At 35.5% G+C, this 22,830-nt stretch overlaps 2 protein-coding genes across 3 annotated transcripts; one reads left to right on the forward strand and one right to left on the reverse strand.

Moving 5' to 3' along the window:
* Positions 1 to 7,032: 7,032 nt before the first annotated feature.
* Positions 7,033 to 15,557, reverse strand: LOC306868286 (dihydrolipoyl dehydrogenase, mitochondrial-like). The gene is made up of 14 exons (XM_079414399.1): positions 15,435 to 15,557; positions 14,286 to 14,361; positions 14,068 to 14,147; positions 13,920 to 13,988; positions 13,771 to 13,840; positions 13,513 to 13,613; positions 13,259 to 13,399; positions 9,136 to 9,237; positions 8,791 to 8,981; positions 8,548 to 8,718; positions 8,280 to 8,469; positions 8,045 to 8,182; positions 7,876 to 7,965; positions 7,033 to 7,290 (listed from the first exon to the last, which is right to left on the reverse strand). Exons 1-14 carry the CDS (start codon positions 15,471 to 15,473, stop codon positions 7,225 to 7,227), a joined length of 1,524 nt encoding a protein of 507 aa, XP_079270525.1. The 5' UTR covers positions 15,474 to 15,557; the 3' UTR covers positions 7,033 to 7,224.
* A 3,654-nt stretch (positions 15,558 to 19,211) lies between these two features.
* On the forward strand, positions 19,212 to 22,006 carry efcab10 (EF-hand calcium binding domain 10). 2 transcript variants are annotated; one of them, XR_013784076.1, is made up of 5 exons: positions 19,223 to 19,352; positions 19,493 to 19,657; positions 20,894 to 20,984; positions 21,185 to 21,434; positions 21,636 to 22,005. XR_013784076.1 is itself a non-coding variant. In XM_079413903.1 (4 exons), exons 1-4 carry the CDS (start codon positions 19,250 to 19,252, stop codon positions 21,225 to 21,227), a joined length of 402 nt encoding a protein of 133 aa, XP_079270029.1. In that variant the 5' UTR covers positions 19,212 to 19,249; the 3' UTR covers positions 21,228 to 22,006. The 2 variants fall into 2 exon arrangements, 1 of the variants encoding a protein (XP_079270029.1); XM_079413903.1 differs by having other exon boundaries at positions 19,212 to 19,352; positions 21,185 to 22,006.
* Positions 22,007 to 22,830: the final 824 nt, after the last annotated feature.

The raw sequence follows: 22,830 nt of genomic DNA on the forward strand, positions 1-22,830 counted from the left end.
GATTAGAGAGACAAGATCGTTCCAAATTTAGCCAAACACACGTCTGTGCTAGTACTACACGCAGTATACTCACAGTATGCCACATTTGCCACATTAAACTAGTGGTTACATGAATTATCATTTCTATCCCTTTATGAAAACGTTTATTCAAGTGTGCTATTACACTGTAAAAAGTGATAAGTTGACTTAACTTAAAAAATTGAGGAAACTCCTTAAAAATTAAGTTAAGTGAATTGTCAGGTTCACTATAAAAGCATAACTATGCTGTATAGCTGTGTTTGGTCATGTTATAACATGTCCCTCACATGTTACAACCCGTTACAGCGTGTTCATATGCGCCGCGTTGTTGCATTTCCATTCTTTCAGGGTGAAAAAAGTAGACACTTAATGAACCAATATTTGTACTAGACATGTGAAATTAATGTGGAAAAAAAATAATATTCTGAAACCCCAAGTGAATGTACGCACACAAAAATGAGAGAAAGCTAAAAAGTGTTAGGTTGTGTCCCACGCCTTTGCCATGAATAAAACTCTAATTCTGCAACCGAATGGTCATGTATGTGGAAAACATTAAGATTAGCCTGTTTTGTGTGACTGGAAAATCATCAAAAGCTGCTCTGGTCTGATGTTCAACATAATTTAGGAAACTGAAACTGGTGTAAAATAAGCCAACATGCAAAATAGGGTAGCTAAAAACAGCTGAATTAAATTGAACCTTAACAGGAGGTAACACATTTCTCTCACTCTAAGTTTACTGTAAGTCCATCTGCAATTAGCTTATTGACTTGAGCTTCTTTAGAGTTTAATACCGTCCCATCATCTGAAGTAGTGTGTGAGCTTTACAGCTCTCAGATACTATCATGTTGCTATAGTGTAGGCTACTATAGCACAAGTGTACTTCACTTTACATTGATGGTTTGCTCATGAATATTTTCAGAAATGAAATCATACCACAGAGCATTATATAGGCTACATGAAGACCACTAAGTAGATCACTTCCTGAAAGCCTTTTATAGCTTAGTGTGGACACTTGATATGGAATAGCAGCATCATGTAGCATCAGTGAGATGGAACAACTTAAATTTCATTTTCCAATCGTTTGTGCATTTCAGTGTCTGAAGTTACACTTCCCAGCAATCATTTATATTCACAGAAGCATGTATTTTCCAAAGCAAATACAAAAAGATGCATATTTAGAAGACTAAATTAATAAAAGTTGTTTTTTTCTGGTGTTTTATGCATTTTCTGAATTATATTAAATTTAACGTTATATTAAAATGAACGTTTAAATGTTCAAACCCTCAACCTTTCAACAATTTTAATGATCAAGCTTTTATTTTGACAGAATCCTGACGAAATGCTGTAAAGTTCTGTCGAAAAATGTAGGAAATTATGCAAGTGTGTAAAGTAAAAACAGCACAAGCTGGGTCCACCGATACACATTACATGATGAATCTGAGATTAATTGAACTGCATTTACTGAGAACCGAGACGCTCTGAGATGCTGAAAACACCGGAACATCGGCTGCGCATGTATGTGTTAAACACAGTGCCACGCTTCACTCTGAAACACACAGTGCAACAAAATGAGCATTTAATTAAATTGCAGTGTTTGATTGGATAATTGTGCTAAGCTTTATAGTGATTTTTATGCAACCCTGTTTATTTTTTTTATTTTATATTCAGTATAATTATGCTCTTTTTACCAGCTTATGAGCCTCTGCAGAAAACTACACTGTAAAAAATTTCTATAAATTTACAAGGAAATTTAACAGTAAAATGCTGTTTTCATACAATAACCGTACGTTACTGTTTTTTGCAATGCATTGTGGGACAAGATGACCAGCAACAGTAAGACACTGTTATTTTAACAGCATAATACCATATTTTCCCTTGTACGTGCGCATAGGACGACATCTTAGTTTATCTGCATGAGGTAATTTTGCAGCTCTGCCTTTTATTGTTTAATTTTTAAAGTACTTATTACTTTTAAATATTAAAGTTTAAACATCCAATTAAGCTTTTGGGATCTAAATTGGATTCGTGATCATGTGTTTTTATCAGCAAGTTACCACAGGAGCGTGAACCTTTTGAACGAACTGTCGTCGTATCACACACAAACTGGTAAGAAACTCTCTTTTTTTTTTCTAACCTGCACATCCTAAACTTTATCTGAGTAAAAAATACTGTATAATGATGTTGTTTATCTTGTGTGCATGGTTACAATTTTAGCGTGAGGTTCACACCGTCCATTATCTGCTGCTGTTAGTTGCAACTACGCTTTTGGTTTTATCTGTAAGTTACCAAGAACAATTCTGAATATTAACATACATTATAAAGAGCCAGCAAAGCGTAATTTGATGACAAGATAGTGTGTTTTAATCACTGAACAGTAACAGAGCAAGATATGATAGCATTGTTAGCTCGTTAGCATACTGTATAAGTTTACTCAAACTGCATTTGATTTGCTATTTACTACCATCACAATTTATGCAATGGACACATGTCCCAATCTTTATGTAAGCAAAAGATATGCGTGTATGAACAAAATTCATAATTCTTGCATGATTACTGTGAATGTGCAAACCACAGCTAGGGATTGCAAAAATAGCGGAATGACAGTCGACAGACGGTTTTATTTTATTTTTAAACTTTGTTTAAATTTTTTTTTGTGGGGGATGTCTGTAATTGGTTAACTAGAGAAGCTATCTGTTCTTTACGTTATGTTATTCTTGTCCTTGTAGTTCAACTACTGAAGGCTGACTTTGCAGAGAAGCAAAGGACTCATTCTTTTAAAAATAAATGTAAGTTTGCCTATTGTTTGTTGAAGTAATCATTCACCTAAAAATGGTTCTCTCATAATTACTGAACCTTATGCTGTCTCAAACTCTTAGGACTTTTTCTTGGAGGACAGGTGAAGATATTGTCATGGAGAAATGATGTCTGTTCTGACCATACAGTGGAAGACCAGTGGGAACCAAACTGTCGAGCTCCAAAAGGAACATAAAGGTATGATTAATCACCAGTCATTTTGTCTGATATCAAAATATCAGACCTAAGGACCACAAATTAGAGAATGGAATTGCAAATACAGTGAAAATAGTTTTCACCCAATTGAATCACTTCAGAAAACTGGCTAAACCATGTGAGTAATAATCTTTATCCTCCATTTACTGTTTGTCTGTTGCTACTTGAAAGTTTGATCCCCATTTTCTTTTGCATCGTAGGGACAAACAGGCATATCATCTTCATTCAAAATCATCTATTGCATCATCAGAGTTTAAATCAGCATACAGGTGAGTAAATTATCAGAAAATTATCATTTTGATTTCCTACTCTGAATCTAAGAGGCTGTAGAATATTGCAACAAGTAGCACATTGTTTTTTGTTTGTTTGTTTTGTTTAGTTTTTTAATTTGTCATTTGCAGATACTGTGAGCCATCTTAAATTGTTTTCTTTACTAATAGATGTCTGCCACTCCTTCTGACCTTGAGAATATGGGTAACCTGCCTTTGATTCCCTGCTTGATCCTTCTTGGTAAGTATATCATATTAGATATGTCTGCATTTTGTTTCACTAAAACAAAGCTCACGCTCCAGACTGACACTAGTTTCTATTGTCAGCAAAAGATCTACCTTAAAGGGTTACTCCACCTCAAAATTGAAAAATAAATCGGTAAAATAGTTCATGTGACATCATAGCTATGAGAATACTTTTTTGTACGCAAATAAATAAATAAATAAAATAACGACGTTATTCAACAATTTGTCTCCTCCACATCACTGAAGCACTATTTTGGAGAGTATCTATTGAACGCAAACAGTATATGCTGTCCTGTGTCAGCTGCACCACGTGGATACGTTTTCTACATTTATTTACGCTTTCATTTGAATGAAAACAACGTATCCGTAACTTCGCACACTTACGGTTGAACCCCTGATGTCACAAGGATAATTTTACTGATGTCCTTGCAACTTTTCTGGACGTTGATTGTGTTAATTACATTGCTTTCAATGGGAGGGTTAGAGAGCTGTCAGAACGCATCAAAAACATCTTAATTTATGTTCCGAAGACAAACAAAGCTTTTACAGGTTTAGAACAACATGGGGGTAAGTGATGATTTTCGTTTTGGGGTGGAGTAACCCTTTAATGTGCCTCATATTAGAAACCACTTATTATAAATGCAGTATGTATGACTTATCAAAATCATACACTGGAAAACGTTTAGAATTTAAACTTGTCTACTCTTATTCTTTAGATACTTTGCTGGAATAAATCCAGAAAAGAGGATCAAAGCTGCATGGAGAAAAGAGGTGTCTTAAATAACTGGAAAAACTGCAGAAGAAGACCCAAGATGACGAAGACGACCATCAGTCCAGAAGTATCTCATCCTTAACTCAAACTTATGCTGTCTCAAATCTGTAGTTCTTTCTCTTGAAGGACAAATTAAGATATTGTCATTAAGAAATATTTGCCCATACAATGGAAGACAAATGGGAGCCAAACCTGTCAGCTCCAAAAGGAACATAAAGTTATGATTAATCAAAGACACCAAAATATCAGATCAAAGGACCACAAATGAGAGATTGCAATTGCAAGATGTACAGTGAAAAGTGTTTTCACCCAAACAAATTGAATCACTTCAGAAAACTGCCTAAGTATTTGAAAGTTTGATCCCCATTTTATTTTGCATTGTATGGACAAACAGACATTTCACCTCCATTAAATTATCATCATCTATATCAGAGTTTAAATTGGCTAATGCTGAAAAAACATTAGCTGGTGTTCACTGAAGCTTGATTTGAGAGTATATTTGCATTTTATGAACAAAGACTTTATGTACAGTATGTTTGTATGTTTGGATGCATGCCTGTTTTAGGGCATATTGTAAAAGTTTATCTAGTGTTGTATCAAAATAAAAAACAAAACATAACTTGACTTTGTTCTCTTTTGTAATACACGGTCAAATAGAAAATGCAGGGTATAATCTGCATTTAAAATTGAGATCATGGAATTATGAGTAGTATGTAATTTAACAGATATATGCTGCTAAATTACAGTAGTATACTGTAGATGACAAAACAGCATTTTACTGTTAATTTAAAAAACAGTAGCACACTGTATTTTTACAGTATGATGCTGGCAACCACAGCTGCCAGTAGATTACCGTTTTTTTTACAGGGAAATTTTTTACAGTGTAAAATAAGTTATGAACTCAGTATATAGTGAATAAAATGAAACCGGAAGGATGGGCACTGAAATGTGTCAAATGAAGTGTTAACAGGTTATATTGCCATCTATTAAACAGTGTCTGGCAGCAGTAACACCAGCAATAACAACCATCTCCCTGCTGACGACTACATTTAGAAGACAGGCTCGTGAGTATCTGTCAGCTATGAATGTGAGAAGAGTGAAATGTCAAATACTTGCAAATCTAAATATCTGTGTCGTGAGCTATTCAGTTGGTATTTTTCAACTCCTGCACTAGTATTAATGAAATGGTTCAATTAAAAATGAATATTTGCTGAAAATGTTCTCACTCTCCTCAGACCATCCAAGATGTAGATGAGTTTGTTTCTTCATCAGAACAGATTTGGAGAAATGTAGCATTGCATCACTTATTCACCAATGGATCCTCTTGCAGTGAATGGGTGCCGTCAGAACGAGAGTCCAAACTGTTGATAAAAACATCACAGCAAGTGACGTAATGATGAATTTCCCCAAATCTGTTCTGATGAAGAAATAAACTCATCTGCATTTTGAAAGGCCTGTGGGTGAGTAAACTGTGTCAGCAGATTTTTGTTTTCAGGTGAACTATTCCTTTGAGGATAACTTCAGTTTCTAACCTAATCTGTTTATTTTTTAGATCACAAAAGGAACAAGAGACCAGTTTTCAGGAATAACAGGTACAGCAGGCTATACAGCCGAAAGCCTCCCATCCTTTCTGCTTTCAGTCACAACAGCTTCCACTTTGTGACACGCAAAAGTCTCAGCAGGTGCATTCATTTATTATGACATATCTGAAGCAGACACATACTCATTGTCCCCAAAATGTATTTAGAAATTTAAAACAAATTTGAAATTAGGTAGGGAAAATGACAAACCCATTAGCATTTATTTTTAGGAAATATTGCACAAACACAATTCATGTAAAACATTTTAACAAGTTTGTTAGGTTTAAAATTATACAAGAATTAACTGTTGAAAAAGAAGACAAATGTTTTGGCCACTATCTGGTTTTCACACTCAAAGATTGTGTTCAAGGTGTTAGACCTTTTTGGTTCCTCTAATAATGGAAATGAGGGAGTGAATAAGTGTGTGCAGGAGACATTGTCCTCTGGTGGCTTCAAGGAGGAACCGCAGTTGAGCTTATGAATTTATACTAGGCTAAATGATTATCACAAAAAGTAAACTATATGCAATTATTTGCTGACACTGTATGATGCAAATGTTAAAATGTAAAAAAAAAAAAAGTACTTTTTTATGGGAACTGAAAAATCAAATGCAGGACTACTGTAAACCCAAAGAAAACACTAAGATATTTACTTCCCTATAAAAAATTACTTTGCATTTAATGATCTTAAAAGTTCAGTTCTTCACACATTCTGGAAGTGTAAATTCTATTTCTGAATTCTATGTACTTGCAGTCACTGTAAGGGAATTTTGTTTTGGCTTTATAAAACTGATGGATGAGTCAAATTTATTTTCTGTGGTAAACCGACAACATGCCACAAATTTAGATATTTTGAACATAGAGCTTTCAACATCCCACCACAAACTGCATTAAATTATCTTTTCAAATCCTCATACATCTCTAATGAAAGCAAGAATTAACACTGCATAAAGATGTTCCTCTTTATTCATCTCCTGTGTGTTTCAGCACAGCCAAAGTCAAATTTTCCAACCGTCAAAATGATTGCTTTGGTGTTCAGGAGACTATTTATGACCACCAGTGTGAAATGTGTTACATATAACCCAACAGTGAACAACACTGATTTATAAAATCCAAATCATGTTCTTAGTCAGGCGAAGTTCAACATAAGACCCAAACTCCTTTATTAGGACATTAAAATAACAGACTAAGTGATTTACAGAGTTATTGTGGATGTATGCATGAAGGGTACATCTGAAACCCCAGAGACTGAAGAACTCTAGATTGTGCGTACTGTTTGGAAAAAAATGCAGAAGATACTTTATTTATATACAAGTGTATATGAAGAAAATCTAGAAGTTGATAGCTTTTCCAAACGAAGCAGCAAGGTTAGCTTCTCTGAAGGCCTCTGATACAGTCTGGGAAAAGAGGAAAAGCTTGATTAATATTAATGTAAAAAGAAACAAAAAAAGAACAATAATAAATAAATATATATATATATATATATATATATATATACTGAAATTATTATAATAAATACAAATTAATAATTATATAATTAACAATACTTACATTTTATTTTAAAATGTAAGTTTAAAAAAATGGGTTAGTAAAGTAAAAATAGATTAGTGAGCTCATTCAGAATGATGTCTATTAGTAATAGGAACTTAATTGAGAAAAAAAGTAGGAAAATCATTTTTATAATAATTTTTGTGCATTGCTTTAGCATGCGTCTATAAATGTATAATAATAAAAATAAATATTTGTATAAACATTATTATTCAAAAAATATTGTTTCTATATAAACAATGTTGTAATTATTTAATTATTATTAATGTTGATATTTTATTTTTAATATTTTAAATTTTACAATTAAAAAAAAAAAAGGGTCAAGTTTAATGTGCTCATTCCTCAGTATGTCTATTAATTACAGGAATCTATGAGAAAAGAAAGAAAGAAAATGAAGTAGAATTAAATCAGTAGACTATATTCAGGACACTTACGGGATGGGCGTGACACACTCTTGCAATATCCTCACATGATGCTCCATATTCCATAGCTAATGCAGCCTCATTAATCATCTCTCCTGCCCCCTGTAAAATGAAAACATGAATTATGTACTTGAAAATATGAACATGACCTCCTACAGAGGAAAAGCAAAAGCATCATTACCGTTCCCAGAATGTGTGCTCCCAGCATCCTGTCTGTGTCCTTGTGGCCGAGGATCTTTACTAGTCCATCTGTATCAGCATTCGTCTTGGCTCTGCTGTTGGCTGCGAAGGGAAATTTGCCCACCTTATACGGCACGCCCTGGAAAATAGGCAATTATTTGATGTATATTAGAATACAATTTTTGATATGCAATTTAAATAGAAAGGTGTGCTAACACAAAAAGGAGTCTACTCACTTCATCTTTGAGCTGTTCCTCGGTCTTGCCGATCCAGGCGACCTCAGGGTGTGTGTATATAACGGAGGGCACACAGTTGTAGTCGATATGGACGGCTGCTCCTGACATTCCCTCGACACAAATGATACCTTCATCTTCTGCTTTATGGGCCAACATGGGTCCAGCTACAACATCTCCAATGGCATAGATACTAGAAGAGATTTGCAAAGCATATTAGGACTTGTCGGTTGCAACGCATACAAGAAAACTAATTTTCAAATCTCCATACCTGGGCACTTTGGTCTGAAAACGACCATTGACAGGGATTCTCCCACGGTTATCAAGTTCAATACCGACAGCGTCAAGGCCGAGGTTACTGGTGAAGGGACGGCGGCCAATGCACACCAGCAGAACGTCACAGGTGAGCGTCTCGCTCTTGCCACCAGCTGCAGCTTCCACACTAACCAACGGAAACATCAAAATGGGCAAAAGCACTGGATGAACACAGCAGATGAATAAACGCTGCACTCACGCCACATCGATCTTGCCGTCAGGTCTCTTGGTGGCGCCCATGACCTTGGTGCCCAGTTTGAACTTCAACCCCTGCTTCTGGAGAATTCGCTGGAAGTTCTTGGAGATCTCCATGTCGATGCCCATTCCGCCGACGTGGCTGAGGAACTCCACCGCTGTGACTTTGGCACCAAGCCTCTGCCATACGGACCCCTGGAAATAACAGAATGGATCTCCATTATCAAACCCAATTCAGAAGCATCATCAGACTGCAAATGTTACAAACAAGCAGTTTCACTGCCAAAATTAACAATTTAGATTAGTGTTATGATGATTATGGAATGAAACACCTCAATCATTGACTCACCAACTCTACGCCAATGACTCCAGCTCCAATCACAATGAGCTCCTCTGGAACCTTCTTAAGGGACAAAGCACCAGTGGACGAGACAATGGTGTCTTCATCAATCTATCAAAAGAGGATCATAATTATACAAGACAGCAGACCAAGCAAGAAAACTGTTGGTTACAAATAATCTTTTGCATGGTAAAAAACCTGAAATCGCCATGGCTTATTGCAATTATCAAGACTCAAATTTATTTAATGAGAAAAGGCATTTATAAACCGACTGTTGTCAACAAAATAGAAGCTTTAAATGGAACTGCAATGTTCCCAGGGGCCTGCTCCATAAAAGACGCTAAGAAAAGCGGGGATTAAAGTCCAAAACCTGACTTGAAATAACCTAACAAATCAATCGGGACTAAAGCGGTTCCATAAACGACAATTCAAGTTCACGCAATCGGACTAATGCTATCCAGGTTCAGTGAGTCAGGATAATGTGACGTACACGCTTATTCTGAAGCAGCCCTTAATGTCGATCATGGATCAAATCGATCCACCATAGCAAACAGCGAATATTTGTGCTGTTTACCGCATTTGAAACATTGTATTTTCCTCAGTGCATAACTGATACGTCACAGGTATATTTTTTTACATCTGTAAATGTCAGAAAGCCATGCAAATATATCCATTTAGCTGTCAGGAGTGGGCGAGGCTTACGCGAGTGAACGAGCGCTGCGGCGCGCATGCGCGCTACACAGACAGAGCAGAATAGAATACTAGCGCAAGAATTCTGAATAAAATATACATTCTGCTAAAATATTTGTTGTTGGACATTAAATGTGAAACATAGAATTTTACTACATATAAGTGTATTTTTATGATAGCAGCAACTGTTAATCACTAGCTCAAATGAGTTAAATGTGTGTTCCTCTTATCAGTTCAAATGTACTCTGATTTCTATTATAAATTTACATTTTTAATTCAGTGATTTTAACTTTTGATTGTGTTTTTATGCTTTAATGCTTTAAAGAGCCATTTTAGATTGTAATGTTTTAATGTTCTAATAACCATAAAAGGTACAGCTGTCATAAATTCAGAGAGAAAGGCTGCATGGCTAGAAACTGCTGATCAACTGAATGCACAAGTAGCCACAATGTTAAAATGTCATTCGCCTACATTTTGGGCACAATACATTAAATACAGTTGGTTGTAGCCTATTTCTTATTTATTTGATTATTTAAGGTGTATTTTCTGTATACTTTTATTTTTGGACCGATAATAAATTAAACTGACTGTATGTGAGAGAGTCAGTGGTAATATCGATGCGTTCCTATTGGTCAGTGTTAGAGGAGCTCAGCTTAGCCTGACAGTTAGCCTGCTCCGGACCAGGTTAGTTTGCCAGCATAAGTTGCCACAGTGACTGAGCTTGAGCTATGGTAATTTTGCTTTCAGAAACCAAATCAAGTGAAAATAAGTCAGAATTACTGAAATAAGCCTGGCTTATTTGGTAAACTTGTTTTATGGAACAGGCCCCAGGTCCAGAAATGTACCAAGGACATTGTTAAAATAGTCCATGTGACATCAGTGGTTCAACCGTAATTTTACGAAGCTACGAGAATACTTTGTGCGCAAAGAAAAACAATAATAATTTATTCAACAATTCTTCTCCCCGAGTTACCGTCTTCTGCCATTTTTGAGAGTACCTCAGAACATAATCGACATAATCAGCATGCGCATGCTGTCGTGGCGGAAGACGGTGTCTCGGGAAAAGAATTGTTTAATAAATTGATATTATTGTTTTCTGAACGCCTGATGTCACATGAGCCCCTTTCGCATCGCTTTAGTTCCAGAACTAAAAGTACAGTACTAAAGTACTGGGATGATTGTGTGCGAACTATTTCCCAGTCCCATTTAAAGGGTTGCATTCGCACTGACAGTGGGTACTAAGAGGTGATGTAAGCCGGTCGACAGCGACGTCATTTGTGTGTGGCGTTCAACAACGAAAACAAAGAATAACGACGTTAACTACAGGAGGACGGAGGACGCTGTGATCGAAGCGGTGTTTTTGTTGTGCCTCGCGGGTTTCACAATAATGGACATGGAATGCTTACACAGTATGTGTTTACACGGCATTTTAAATCATGGCGGGTGCCATGCGTTTAGCCAATCAGCGTACACTTACGCCACGATAGTTCCTATGGAACTATTTTAGACCCTACTCTGAAGTAGGAGCTAATTTAGTTCCTCCAAACGGAGTTCTGGGAACTAAAACCATTCCTAGTTCCCGCGGTGCGAACACGCCAAAAAGTGGGTAGTTCCACAATTAGTTTGGGTACTATGAAAAGGTTCCTGCAGTGCGATAGGGCCTATGGACTATTTTACCGAAGTCCTTGCTACATTTTTGGACCTGGGAACATTACAGTTGCATTGCTGTCTACGGAGGGTCAGAGAGCTCTCAGATTTTATTAAATGTGTTTAATGTGTTTTGTAATTGTGTATATGTGTCTTGGATGTGGTTTTGTTTGCTTTCTTTCGATCTCTTTTTCTCTTTCTCTCGTCACGAGATAGGAAATCCAATCAGCTGTGTTCAATCGGTGATGCCTGCGGTGATTGGATGATGAGGGCCACTCTTCCTCCTGGTTGCCCAGACTCATTTGTTGTTTGATTTTGGTTGATTTAATTCGGAGTAAGTGAACTCAGGACTTTGTTGTGTTCTTAAGCAGAAAGAGAACTGAAGTTGTTTGAAACCATTTTATTATTGTTGTTTAATGTTAACTGTGTTTAATAGTTTCGTTTTATGTTTTTTTCTTTATTTTAGGGATGTACTTCACTTTTCTCCTGGTCATGGGTAGATAGGAAGAGAGGGAAGTTGTGTGTATTTTATTTTTGGGTTATTTCTTTAAAATTTATAAATATCTTTGGGTTAGATAGTTTGGTTTTGTTTGTTATTTTGGCCTAGCTCTCCCCTGAAGTCTTTGTTCCCTATATGTTTGATGATAATTTTTGTGAGAGTGAAATATATTAATTTGGTGTTTGTGTTGATTCTGGGACAGGAAGTTGGATGCCCTGGTTCTCTCTCCAAGGTTTTTTTTTTTTTTTCTTTAGATATTTTTTCTTTATTTTTTTTGTTACTGGCTTCCCAGCCCTAGATGGGAAGTATGTAACAATGTCGGAATTTAAAACTGTCCGAGAAAGACGCAAAAATCATTACAAGCACCGAGAGCGAGAGACTGTTTAGTGCTGCATCGCATGTCTTCAATGAGAAGAGGAAGGGGTGGTTATTGCTGCTTACTGTATGATGATTGAAATCGCGAAATGGCCTTAAACAATTAAATAAACTGCAAAACATTGTTTTCACATACACACATGAATTGCATGTATTCAAACAGCGTCAGCTGCGCCAGGACTCAAAGTCCAGAGCGTGAGGAAAATCTGCACTGAAGCAGTGTTACTCATCTTCAACATTCATAAGTGATAGTATTGTAATTTTACTGTTGTTCTGTAAAAAAAAAAGTCAGTCAATAATCACGATAATAATAATAATGACAGCTCTATTAATTCAATAATTCATTTATTATAACATTTAGGCTACAGTGTTCAAATTGGGTTCTGTAATATTTTCTAATGTTTTAAAATAAGTCTCTTCTGCTCAGTAAGGCTGCATTTATTTGTACACTAAAAATTACATGCCTGATTCAAGAAGAGGGTCTCAAAAATGGCCCAAAAAATATTTAGCTAACTTTTAAATTTTAAGTGAAATTGTGCTTTTTTGGTGTAATGTCTGCTAGCATGTTAAAAATAGTGTTAAGTAAATATTTTTTAAATTGTTGTTTTGTAATTGATATTTTCTTTGAAAAGCGCGACAAAATACATGGGGGGAATAAAATGCGAAAAAAAAGTTTTCCAGTGTTTCATTTTGTTTGGTTTGAGCCAAGAATTTTCATTTTGGTGCATCCCTAGAAATCACATGTGATTTAAGGTTTCTGTGGATGGCTCATGTAGAGCAGGGGTCCTCAACTCTAGCTCCAACCCTAATCAAACACACCTAACTAACTTTTTTTTTTTTTTAAAGTCGCCTGGCAAAATTGCTCAAAAAGTTGCCCTGTGAATAATCAGCAGTTTATGTTTTTGTTAATCGCTGATGTACCTCAATGCCTGGGAAGGGGGTGACCTCTGATCCAGTAGCGATGAGGATATTCTTGGTGTTTATGACCTGTTCTCCATCAGCAGTCTTTGCCGTCACTTGATTCTTGCCAGTTACCATTCCAAAACCGTTGACGTGAGTTACCTAGAGATTGCAAAAACTAATTTAGTCTGGCTCTAAAAAGTGTATTGATCTACAACCATGTTACCATTGGATAAACAGCTAAAACAAATAGAAAACGAAATACTGAATCTCACCTTGTTCTGTTTGAATAAGTGTGCGATTCCTCCGGTCAGAGCTTTGACAGCCCCACTCTTCTGTGCCATCATCTTCTCCAGGTTCAACGAGATCCCCTGAACTAATGTAGAAGAAATCATGATGAAACAGATTTAGTAACAGACTCAAAATCTATAATTTATTAAATGGCCTCATTCAAATCTGTTGGCTTCTGCATATCCTTGACACAATAACATGTGATATGTGGACCCATATCACATGTTTACACTTGAACTTACTTTCAATGCCTCTGCTTTCGAAATCGTTCCCGTGTGCCAAGTGATACAGGTACGAGTTGTTTAGCAGAGCCTTAAATAAGCAAAAAAATAAAAATCAAGTTAAGCAAAAGTTAAAAGCATTTTGGAAAAGCTTTTTTAAATTCACAAACCTTTGACGGGATGCAGCCCACGTTCAAGCATGTTCCTCCGAGGGTCACGTTCTTTTCCACGCATACTGTCTGTGAAAGAAGTTTGCATGTTACCAACACAGTCCAAAAAAAGCTGATGGTATCTGTGATCCGGGTGTCAAAACAATACCTTAAACCCAAGCTGAGCTGCTTTGATGGCGGCGACGTATCCTCCAGGCCCAGAGCCCACAACTGTGACATCAGCATCAACTTTGAAAGAACAAATGATTGTTTCAACACGGATTTACATATTAGTGCATTTCATATCATTTAGCTTGTCTATTTTTAAAGATCATCACTGAATTTTAATAAATATAACAGTACAGATATGATTATAAGTCGTCTTACTTGGTGCTTTATCAGCATACGTTCTCAACGACAAGACTGTGGCTCCATGCAGTTTGGTGGGGAGATGCTGACCTCGCTGTATTGTACAACAGAAATAGAAACAACTAAATTGTATATTTACCATACAGATATTGCTCCTTCATACTCTATTTAATGCTTACAAATGACAAACTAAATATTTGAATACACTTTAAAATAAAAATAAATAATCCAAGGTGAGAAAGAGACAAAATTAGAAAAATGTCAGCATTTACAAGGATAAAGGTCAAAAGAAAGTTAATGACAGGTATTAAACAGTTGCATAATTATGTTGCAATAAAGGCAGGCCTTAAATGTCTCCATATAAATATTAGATAAAAAAAGAAACATTTTAAAATTAGACATGTTTTTGGCCAATAAAGTAAGTTTAAATTGAAGTACTATAATAACTAAAACTGAAATAAAAATAAAACTCAATATACAAAAAAAAATTACATGACTAACAAAAATTAGATTATTAGACTAAGAATCATTAACAGTGAGAATTCAATGACAAAAGGCACAAGGAATATTTATTTGATGTAATTTGCTGTTTATTTTTGCACAGTCTAGTACTGATAATTGCAAACAGACATATAATAATAAACAGAAACATGCCCACATTTTTGTACAGTGAGACAGCAAATGCATAACCAAGAATGTTATTTTAAAATATGTTTTCACTTCTTTTTGCAAACTAAATGTTCCCTAAATGTGCCTTTGTCTTAAAAACTAATATTCTGTCTACCCAGCACTATTGAAAGTATTGTATTTGAACAGGCTTATGAATCTTGGTCTGTAAATTATCTGGATCAGAATGAAGTGACCTATATGGCAAGTTATCAAAAAGCTCCAGATTTAGTAAACTATACGCCCCTGCAAGTTCAACCAGTGATCACAGATCAAATTCGTAGTTGTGTAAATATGCATTTCGACAGATTAAATATAAATACAAGTGCATTCATGAAGCTAAATACATAAACTCAGTCCGCTTCGTTTGTGTTTATGGACTGCCAACTGTGTCATGCGAGTATGTTGGGCCTACGCAGTAATAACATTGCATTTCTGTCTAGTGTTTTCTTTTCATTCTAATGTAGTATGGATGTCCTGAGTCAAATCATCAGTCCTTACCGTGGCGAGTGTGCGGTATAGATGGTTCCAGGTCTGCATTTTGACTGTACGTCCCTCCCGAGACCGCTTCACCTACAGCACTCGCTATGTCCAAGGACTCGTCGCTTTACGCATGCGCAGTACGGAGTCGCTGCCTGATGATGTCACTCATCCAGCTTCTTACTCAACCTGGAGAAACTTCAAATCATCCGTTAACAGAAGTCAGAGACAGTTTTACGCTTGTTTTTTTCGGTTTAATGTATACTAAATTATTTTGGTCTCAAATTTCATTAATTGTTTTCGAGGTTTTTCCACAAAATATTCAAATATCTGATACAATGGTTTGTGATACCAGGTGGATTGACCCGTTCATAAACTAAAATATATCAGTTGTGCCAATAATTAGACTATTTAAGAGCATGTTTCACTTCTATAAAGAACAACAGTAACGCCATCTCTGTTATTGAAAAAGATAATTGATGTTGACTACTAATTATTTGACCTATTTTTGTTGTAAGATGTAGTATATATTTTGTATGCATACTATTTCCACTGTTAAAAAGTGTTATTAGCTGTTAACTGTATATTAACTGTTTCCCCCTGTTAAGAAATCATTAACAAATATAGCTGCAATTATTGGGGTTCAAGAGAACCTTTGAGCATAATATAGATATTTTGAGATGATTTTTCCCAAAAAGGCTAAATAAATAAATAAAATTACTAGAAATATTATTTAATGATTTATTACTTTTGACCATTAAGTGGTGCTGCTCCCAAATTAATGTGGTGTGGTTAACTAGGGGTGACAATGGCTAGAAGGGATACTGCAAAAACCGGAAGCTAACAATACACTGAATTTTATACCTAGTAGATTGTGTTTTTTGTTAATGTCTACACCTACCCCAACCCTAAACCTACTCCTTACAATAATGCAAAAATAGTCATTATTGTTGTACAGTGTGAGAACAATTACGCTATATTGCTGTGCGGATGCCCAGTAGTTTTAGTTGTATGCCTTCTAGCCTTAACCCCAATACGTGCAAGATTTTTCATATCTCCTGACCACTGGGTGGCATTGTGCCAAAACTGTTAGATAACCTCAGGTCATGGTTGTCATAAACTTGTTTGGTTTGAACATGATAAAGCGCTGAGAAGATAAAGCCTAATGTCCACTTTTGCGAGCTCTTTGTCAAATTCATTTTTGCGTTATTTGAGAACGGCTCTATCAGACAGCTTTTGACAACTTTGAGTTTGTATCAATTTTGGTGAAAACTGGACAAACCGTCTTGGACGAGTTTAAAAAAGTAGCTTGTTTTTTTACGAAATGTCAAATGTTTAACGAATGGTTTGATTGACAGCAGTGGTTCTAGAGGCAAAGTTATTCAGAATGAAGAGATCTGACATATGATATTAAAGGGTTAGTTCACCCAAAAATGCTAATTCTGTAATTAATTACTCACCCTCATGTCTTTTCAAACCTGTAAGACCTCTGTTCATCTTCGGAACACAAATTAAGATACGTTTGATGAAATCCGAGAGCTCTCTGACCCTCCATAAACAGCAAGGGTCCTTACACGATCAAGGTCCAGAAACATAGCAAGGAGATCGGTAAAATAATCCATGTGACATCAGGGGTTCAACCGTAATTTTATGAAGCTACGAGAATACGTTTTGTATGCAAAGAAAACAAAAATAACTTTATTCAACAGTTTGTCTCCTCTATGTCAGCGAAGTGCAATTTTGGAGAATATCCGCTGGACGGAAACTGTGTACGCTCTTCTGTGTCAGCCACACCGTGCGTATACGTCTTTTACATATATTTACGCTTTGATTTGAACGAAAACAGCGCATCCGGTGTGCGGCTAACACAGAAGAGCGTACATAGTTTCCGTCCAGCGGATATTCTCCAAAATAGTGATAGGGTGATGCGGAGGAGACGAATTTGAATAAAGTCTTTTGCACACAAAAAGTTTTCTCGTAGCTTCGGAAAATTACAGTTGAACCCTTGATGTCACATGGATTATTTTAACAATCTCCTTGCTACGTTTCTGGACCTTGATCGTGTAAGGACCCTTGCGGTCTATGGAGGGTCAGAGAGCTCTCAGATTTCATAAAAAATATCTTAATTTGTGTTCCGAAGGGTTTTTTTCTTACGGGTTTGGAACAACATGAGGGTGAGTAATTAATGACAGACTATCCCTTTAATATTGTGTGTAAGTGTGAAACGCTAGGTGAAATACAAGGCGTAAAATGTGATAGCACCACCTAGTGGCCAATTTCTTTCTCAGCTCAAGATTCTATGGAAGCGCTTAGGCTCGGTATGGCGTGAACGCACCTATAGATGTTGGTGGCACATTGGTCAAAAAGACACTGTATGCCAAACTTCAAGTCAATCAGACTAACGTGTGCATAGCATAGCACTGGTTGTGGCTAGCAGGGATACAGCTACGGCTAGAAACCAACAATAAATGAAATTTTCTACACCTACCCGACCCTAAACCTGCCCCTTACAATAATGCAAAAACAGTAATTATTGTTGTACAGTGTGACAAAAATTATGCTATATTGATGTGCGCATGCTTAGTAGCCACAGCTGCACCCCTTCTGGCCTTAACCTGTAGTTACAGCCATTTTCAAGTGTTTTTTCCTGTTATAGCGCCACCAAGTGGTCTTCGCACTTGAACCCTAATTACGTTTATAACTGAAGCAGACCCACTTCTCAAATCTTGTTTTGTTAAACTTTTTAAAAAGTAACTTATCGAACGAAGTGTTTTAGCAATAATGTTTTTTTAAATGTACATTGATTTTATACACACAGCTGTTTATTAATATTAATTTATGTGCAGGTGAATAAAATACATTTTCTAATGATTTACTAAGGGTTTTGTTCCCCCTGCCTCAGTGCCTCTTACACCCTGAAAATGCATAATTTAAACCATGCAAAAAAATACAAAATAATACTGATATAATATGATATGATATAATATATCAATACCTTTTGAATAAAGTGAGAAAGGCACAGTTTCTGCAATGTTCACTTTTGTGTAGCCTACTTCCTCTTTACAAGCTCTACCATTAGTTCAACTCATCCCATAAGTCTCAAGAAACACTTCCCTCTGGTGGTTAAACAAGGCCAATTATACTCAGAAACTTTTTTCCACAAGCAATGCAAGCGTTTTAGACTCATTTTCATTTGCGTGGGAATTAAAATAAACATACCATGCAAAAAATAAATAATAATAATAATAAAAAGGGATCTTTTTCATATGGTTCGTTTTCCCAAATGACATCCTACAGTTGGTAAAACTCTCATATTTGAGCTGTTCATTTCTTGTTGGCTATTTAGTTTTTATTACATTTAATAATACAAATTAAACATTGCTATTACAAAAAAATGCAAAGTTATGTAAATAGAATGTAAATTACGAGGAAGCCGGTAACACAATTCACAAAACTAAAGAGACATCGTTAGATTGAAAAGAAGAGATTGCATCTTATATTGCATCTTTTCCCAAATGGTGCCTGAATTTGTTTCTGTGATCCGCAAAAGAAATAATTTCACACAGGTTTGGAAGAACATGAGGGAGAGTAGCCTACATTTTTAGTCGAACGAATTGGTATTAATCTGAGCTGAAATTTAATAATAATTTGCTTCATTCTTCTACGACTATTTCCTTTATTACAACTTCAGTTTTATTAGGATATTATTAATAATTCATGATAATGACAAAAATCCCTCTGTAACTCTTGCTACAGCAGGGCGCTGCCTTTCGCCACCTCCACTGCGCATGCGCGGTATCATAGCAACAGGGATAAACAGTGAACCGGTGGCAGAGATGTCTTCGCCGCGGGAGCTAGAGGCAGCAGAATACCTCGAGAAACACAAAATTATTGAGCTTATGGATAATTTAACTAGTATGCTCTTCTTCTACAGACCAGGTGAGACTTTTGACGCGAGTAGATATTAATTTAAATCACCGTCTACCTCTTTATCCTGTGTCGCATTTACCTTCATTAATTTAAAATTGAAGTTTGATGTCATTCATAAAGACATCTTAATGCCCAATCTCTTGTTACAGATCGTCCTAGAGAATTTCTGATCGACCAACTCGAAAAGCTGAAAGTTTCCAAAGTTCATCCAGGAAACCCTCCGTGTCTCTTTAACGAGTCCAACTTAGATGCGCTGTTCGGAATCCTGGATCCTTCCCATCAAGGCTTTATCACGTATAGTCAACACAAAGAAGGTAAAACTGCCCTAATCTTGCACAGGTTGTAAAAGACCTTATCATTTTGGGAAAAGCTGTGCTGTATCTACACCTATATAAACAATCGTGGTCAGTAAAAAACAGTAATAAAAGTGTTTGTCAAATGCATGTAAAAATCAATTTTTGAATTGAGAATTTAACTGGTTATTATATTATATTATAAATGTAAGTAGGCTTCACGGTTGCTGATTGTGCCAATTATCCATGGAAATTTAAGGATTTTTTAAAAAGACATTTTATTTTTCTTAAATTAAATGTTTACAGAGTAGCACATGCATAAATAATCTGTACATCATCACTGCAGGCAGTGAAATCATGATATTTCCATTTGATAAATAGCAATAGTTTCTACAAATAAATATCCTATTAAATGTAATGGCATCAAATAGGGACTTAAACATCGGTGGTTATCGGTGGTTACAACTATTTACAAATAAAAATAATGTTTTATTTAAATTTTTGTTCTACATAATTTACTTGTATAAAGTTAAAGAACAGTTCACCCAACAATGAAAATGTATTCCCCCTCAGCCCATCTAAGATGTAGATGAATTTGTTTCTTCAGCAGAACAGATTTGGAGAAATTTAGCATTGCACTATTTGCTCACCAATGGATCCTCTGCAGTGAATGGGTGCCGTCAGAATGAGAGCCCAAACGGCGTGTTTCTAACAAACAAATCCATCATTAAGGCATTTTAATGATAACCTGTTACGTATGGCCAAAATTCCAGTAAGTAATCCATAGTAGCATGTCCTTTAGTGAAAATCCTGTGTTGTCCTCTCACATTAATATTCACAGACATATTTGTTTAGAACTGCTTTGGCCTGTTTTCACTCATAAACAGTTCTTGATCTGTGCATATTTCTCTCCTGATTCAGACAAGACAACTTTTTCACTGGAGAAAGCATGGATAGAGAAGTCATATTTTAGCCGAAAGCAGTGGTTTGAAGCTAAAAACGTCTTAATGGATTTGTTTATGGATTGATTCACGAAATGTTAATTGATGGATAGGAGACTTGTAGATTATTTGGATGTTTTTATCAGCTGTTTGGACTTTCATTCTGATGACCCTGATAATGACCTGAATGCACTGCTACTTTTACAGTACATTTCACTTTACATACTTCCATGTAAAGCTATTTTGTTTACAATTCATGAGTATAAGAATTACTAATGGTCTGACTCTGTATACGCACAACATGGCTTCCCAACAGCACTGAAGACACTTGGCATCAAGAATTTCAATGAGTTCCCAGAAGGAGCCAGTGATGACAGAATATCACAAGAGACATTCATAAGAGAGGCGTAAGTATAACCACTGCTGGAGTGATATGGCTTCATTTGAAGATTCAAAGGATCTGAATTCAGACCTAATACCTAATGCACTACTGTTTTGTAGGCTATATATTTGATTATATCAGCAGTACGTTATGTCTTTCATGTTTTGATACCCTTAAATAGGACAGATTTGTGTCTTATCCAGACCTCTGTAATTCTCTGTTTAGGACAGAAGGGCTTGTCGGAAGTGCAGAAACATTCCAGCTATAGGAGAACTCTGTTGAGAACTCTAAGTATCTTTACAATTGCTTTTATATAGAAACAGTACATGCTGTATGTATGCATATATAAATAATTTTTTTTTATTTGACTTCCAACTGACTTCCATAGTATTTTATCCATACCACGGAAATCAATGGGATGTTAGTTTTAATTTTTGGGTCAATTATCCCCTTAAATTGCCTATAGTGAAGACCAGCCAACATGACTTAATAATCACATTTTAATGAAAGTGCAAGAATAAAATATTACTGTAAAAAGTGATGCTGACTTAACTTAAAAAAAATTAGGAAACCCGTTGCCTTAAAATTAAGTAAATAATAATTGAAAAAAAAGTTAAGTGACAATTGACAATTCACTTAACTTATACTTTTTTTATTATTAATTAATAATTTTAAGGCAACGGGTTTCAACAATTTTATTTAAGTTAAGTCAACTTATCAGTTTTTACAGTGATAAGAAGCATATTTGTGAAATATTGTGTGTCATCAAGCAGCACGCAGACTCAACCAGAGTAAAACAAGCAAAGTTTCACAAAAGTAAAATATTTAATTGTATTTGGGGCAAATATCTGCACTGCTTGAATGCTGAATTTGGGGGCTGTAGCTAACTGCTGTAATCACCAAAAAAAAAAGAAAAAAAAAGTTGTTTCCTCTTAAAATAATTTTTTTACCCCGCTGACTTAATTTTTTTTTTGTTTAGTTTACTTTTTGAAAAAAATGTTTTTTACACTGTACTACTACTAATAATAAAAAGTGTTTTTTGTTGTTATTGTTGTGGTTTTTAAATGTGATATTCCATGGAATACAGCCTTAGAAATTTATATTTATATTTATTATTATTAATAATAAATATCTTTTAATAATTGTATATGTATTTATTTGACAATTATTCAACTTATAATTTTTTTTATTTAATTGTAAGAGTAAAATTATGTCTAACAACATCAAAATACCAGAAAACAGCAGAAATGAAATTCTAATGTAAACAAATCAACACAGAGCTTAAATATATTTTATATTTTATAGTAGGTCTCCGTATTATTGCAGTGATGCTGAATAATTCATGACAGCCTCAATATTACAGTTTGAGTGAGTTGTAATCATGACCTCACTTTGAAAGTGTTCGTTTTTTAACTTAGTAGCAGCTAAAGCTCTTGATGCAAATATAAATTTTACCCCCTTATTGACCTTGTGCCTTATTTCATGCATTATGAACATAGGTTTTATTTTTACATGAGCTTTTATGCAAGTGTTTTAACCTTTACAGAACTGAATTGACATCTTTCCTTATATCAAAATTATTTTAAACATTTCTTATAGGTGATAACTATATGCAATACAAAACAAACATATGGCCCTAGGTTGTATAGGGGTATAGTGTAAAGCTATTTGGATACTGGGTGGGCAAGGGAAATCTGGTACGCAGTATATACAAGTGAAGGTGACATTTAAAGGAACCGTTCACCCCAAAATCAACATTCTGTGACCATCAACTGCTTTTGTCCATACAATGGAAGTCCTAGTTACCTGAGTCACCTATCCTTCTATCACAGGGACAGAGACACACGGAAAAAGACCATTAATGGTGTCGG

The sequence above is a fragment of the Barbus barbus genome (genome assembly GCF_936440315.1).
Source record: "Barbus barbus genome assembly, chromosome: 50".
In the NCBI taxonomy this organism is placed as follows: domain Eukaryota; kingdom Metazoa; phylum Chordata; class Actinopteri; order Cypriniformes; family Cyprinidae; genus Barbus; species Barbus barbus.